At 39.5% G+C, this 4,482-nt stretch overlaps 1 protein-coding gene across 1 annotated transcript; it reads right to left on the bottom strand.

Moving 5' to 3' along the window:
- Nucleotides 1-532: 532 nt before the first annotated feature.
- LOC128198270 (uncharacterized) lies at nt 533-2,920 on the bottom strand. The gene has a single exon (XM_052882633.1). It carries the CDS (start codon nt 2,918-2,920, stop codon nt 533-535), a length of 2,388 nt encoding a protein of 795 aa, XP_052738593.1.
- Between the last annotated feature and the right edge of the window lie 1,562 nt (nt 2,921-4,482).

The following is a 4,482-nucleotide window of genomic DNA, read 5'->3' as shown; positions in this document are numbered from 1 at the left end:
AGCGACCTGTCGGTGATTTAAGTGAGAGAAGCCATTTTAAGGATTGGTGATCAGTGTAAACAGTTACAGTTGCTCCCTCAATGTAACCACGAAACTTATCTATTGCCCAAATTACAGCAAGGGCTTCGCGCTCTGTGGTTGAGTAGTTCCTTTCCGCGGGCTTTAAGAGGCGGCTAGCATACTCCACAGGATGCTCTTCTTCTTTCTCCCCCTGGACTAAAACAGCTCCTATGGCATAATTGCTTGCATCAGTTTTAATGATGAATGGGCGACTGCCATCTGCTTGAGCCAACACTGGTGCTGTTACCAACGACTGGCGTAATTTATTGAACGCTGTTGTTTGATCATCACACCAGTTCCAGATCTTTCCTTTTCTAGTTAGCCGGGTAAGGGGTTCGGAGATCCCTGCAAAATTGGGTACAAAGCGACGATACCATGAGCACATTTGTAGAAACGATTGTAGATGTTTCAGATTTGTTGGTGCAGCCATATTAGTTATTGCTTGGACCTTTTCTGGATCCATTTTTAAGCCTTACGCTGTAATCAAATGTCCAAGATATTTAATGCTTTCACGGCAAAATTTACATTTTTTCTTGTTGGCTACCAAGTTGTACTCTCGTAGACGCGCAAACACATCTTTCAAATCTTCGAGGTGCTGTTCAAAGGTCGGCGATCGTACAATCAAATCATCAAGGTAGACCAAGAGTTCGATATGGCTTAGCGATACTCGAAATCCATCCATCAGACGTTGGAATGTAGCAGGCGCATTTTTCAGGCCGAACGGCATACGGAGAAACATGAACATTCCGAATGGGGTAATAAAGCAAGTCTTTGGCTGGTCCTGATCTCCTACTTTGATCTGCCAATAACCTGAACGAAGATCGATTGTACTCATAAATGGCGTTTGCTTAGCGCTATGCAGTAGATCGTCCATCCTTGGAAGAGGATATTTATCAGCGACTGTTATGGAATTCAGTTGTCTGTAGTCGATGCACACTCTTGTTCCTCCATCCTTCTTAGGGACAAGTACTACTGGAGATGACCATGGCGAGGTGCATGGCTCAATAATATTCTCAGCAATCATCTTATTAATTTCCACCTTTAAAATATTTGTCTTTTGAGGCGAGAGTCGGTAAGGCGGAACTGAGACTGGGCTATGGTCTCCGCAGTCTATTCGATGCTCTATCTGAGTTGTTGGTTTACCATTAGGGGTAAATATATCTTGATTATCTATTAATAAGGCTTGGAGTCGCTCATCGTTACTGACCACATCTATCGAAGCCAACTCTACATCTGGGAACAGAGAAGCAGATTTTGGAGATAGCTCTACTTCAGCTTCTTCTATCGACTTTCTCGCATCCCTGTATAGTGCATCCATTATAGGCGAATATCCGTCAAATAATGTTCTTTTTCTCTTAAAAGTAATGGGTATCAGCGGTCCATATGCTCTGTACTCGGTAGAACTTGATTCAGGTAGACTCGCTTGATTATTAGTCAAAGGTTGTGGAATGCTTGGAAAGTTGACGAAGTCTTCCTTATATAGCTCGAAGTTTTGCTCGCTGTCAACGAATTTCCAAGTGTACTGTGGTAAGTTGATTACTATTCCTGCGTCTTGGATGAAGCCTACACCTAAAAGGGTACAGTTTTCCTTTTTATCGGGCATCACAAGGAAGGTTGTTTTAATGGCTTTGTTGCACAGCGTAACCATAGCTTTAGTAGTCAGTACTAGTTCTTGTTTTCTGACTCCATCCGCTAAGACTAAAGTCATAAATTCTGATTTGAATTGATAGCCTTTTCCTTTCAGTAGCATGTATAGAGTATAAGAAGCGATGCTAGATTTCGCACAAGTATCTATATAAGCAGTCCCTTGAATACCTTCGACGTTAATATATACTACAGGTCGGGACCTTGCATCAGTATTAACGTTTAAGGAGCAAAATCCAATTTCTGCTGATCCGGAAACTTTATTTTTATGGCAGTTTGGACAGTTACTGCGGACTACGTTAGGAGTTCCACAACCGTAACACGAATACTTTGGTGCTGATGGTGATGGTGCTTGAGTCACTGCCTCCATTTTAACAATTGTGGGTCGTGTATCTCCTTCTTTACGTTTCAGCTTTCGACACTGTTCAGCACTGTGGCCCATAACCCTACAAAAGGAGCACCGTGGCTTTTTGTGTGTTCCGGTCATCGTAGTTGGAGTTATTTGTTCTGTTTTTTCAACAGTTAGTAATTTCTTTTCCGCTAATGTCCGTTCAACACCTCTAGCAGCTTTCAAGAGATCTTCAAAGCTTTTAATGGAGTCTCGAGGTATCTTTTCACGGATATTGATGTGAAGAAGTCCAAACAACATGTCGATCTGTTGTGTTTCAAAGTGCTTCGGTTCTGGCAACTGCGCAAAGAGTAAGCGTTTTTTACTTAGGAAAATTTCTGTTGCCATACTTGCTTCTTGTTTGTTATTCATGATTTCTTGGTAAATTAAATAAGCAGGCTTCAACGGCGCAAATGCATGGCGAAGTTGTGCTTCAAAATCTTCCCATGAACGAACGTTGGATTTTATGCTCTGCCACCAAGTGCAAGCTTCGCTTTTCAATAATAACGGTAATCCATCGAGAGCGTGTTCGTCATTTATCTTTTCTATATTTTTGAACACTCTAGCGGATGTCAAAAAGCTTTCAACCGCTTCTGTGCTTCTTGTTCCATCGTACGACGCTGTGCAAGAAGCAAAAGAGCGTCGCTGTTGGTTTGAAAGTGCGCTAATTAATGACGTGAACTGCTCCTCCGTAAATGAAACGGCCATCTTCTTCGCTGGGGGCGTACGTCTTGACGATGTTTTGACTTTATACGAGGGTCCAGAGCTTCGACATCTAGTTTGGGTATTTTCGTTTTTCACCTCGATGTCGTTGCTTGATAAGGACATTACGCAGAGTCTCGGGCAAAAGGAAATCGGGCCCCACGTTGGGCGCCAATATTACAGATTAAAGGTATTTATTCAGAGAATTTGAGAATGTACAAACTAATTCTCGTAATTAATCAGCCGTCCACGTCTGCGGACACTGCCGATATCCTTGGTGGCCCAGTAGTCCATAGATGATACATTATATATTGAGATAGATACGCAACTCTCATTTCGGTTAAGAAAAGTTATGTACCTTGATCACTAGATGGCGCATTCTAATTAGATTTATTGGCTACCCATAGATGGCGTTCTCTCTACGAGTACAATCTATATTTTAGTTGTATGACTATTGCTGTTTGTTTTCCTTAATTCTTATATAAGAATTATTAATGAAAAAAATTTAACATAAACATAATATTTACAAAACCACCTATTTCACTATATGACACTAATGTACCCAAATATTTAAAATAGCCAAATTTTATAAATATATAGAAGTAAGGAAAACAAATTGCAATAATCCTTTAAATATTCAAGGATTTTTAATCAAAGAAAGAAAAGAAGATTCTTATTATTCAACGATTTATTTTTTCTTTTGTGATTATGAAAATATCTTAATGCCCTTCAGCAGCCTGATAACATTAGTGCACCAACTATGAATATTGACGTTTATGATTATAAATAACCACTGATCACCTTTAAGAATTCGTAAAATTGCTGGCGACATTTTCGCCACGCCGTTTCGCGACACACCGGGCCGCCTTCTGAGCATAATTCCGATGGTGGTCGAGCATGTTCCATGGTTAATTATTCACTATGCACACCAAATCCACAAGTAATACCCATTATAAACACTTATTTGTACCGATTACATCTTATTTTAATATTTTTCGTTCACCACTGTCACCAAGTTTTAAATTAAACTCTGATCCCGATTGTGTGCTGACTTTTTATTGACATAACATAAACATCACTATAGTAACAACAGAAAAAATTCAAAGACAGCTAAACTGTCATATTTTAAAACTCAAATAATGTGCTTCATGCGTGCCATCTATATTGTGCCTGAGAAAACTTCGCTTAAGTTTTTGTTCCGTGAGCGCTGGAAGACAGCACTTCATACAAAATATTTTACGTAAGCGAACTGTGCGGAAGTTTCACCCCCATGCAGTAGTCCGTGCACACCGAGGTACGACTAAATAGAAAAATACATAAGTCTCCAGTCCATATATGCTTTATGTGTCGGACAAACGCTAGCGCGGGTTAAAACATCGCGGGTTAGCGCCATCTAGTATGCGATGCGGGAACTAGTCTTTGCGTTACAAATTCTAATTAATTTTAATATTGATGAATAGTGTATATAGGTGTTATTTCGCTATATTATCTAAGTAATATCAAACTCTTGAAGACAGAATTGAGTATTCTAAATTTAAAATTAGTCATAGCCTCCACCAACCAACGAGAGGTCGCATGCCACGTATTCTCGATCATATATCGAAATAATAGTCAAAAAATAAAATTATTATTAAATAAATAAAAAAACCCGACTGCATAAAATATAAAAACTGAAACAAAAACAAGCT

The sequence above is a fragment of the Bicyclus anynana genome, chromosome 7, assembly GCF_947172395.1.
Source record: "Bicyclus anynana chromosome 7, ilBicAnyn1.1, whole genome shotgun sequence".
Taxonomy (NCBI): domain Eukaryota; kingdom Metazoa; phylum Arthropoda; class Insecta; order Lepidoptera; family Nymphalidae; genus Bicyclus; species Bicyclus anynana.
The sequence above is the reverse complement of the archived record's forward strand: the minus strand, read 5'-3'. Positions and strand labels throughout refer to the sequence as shown.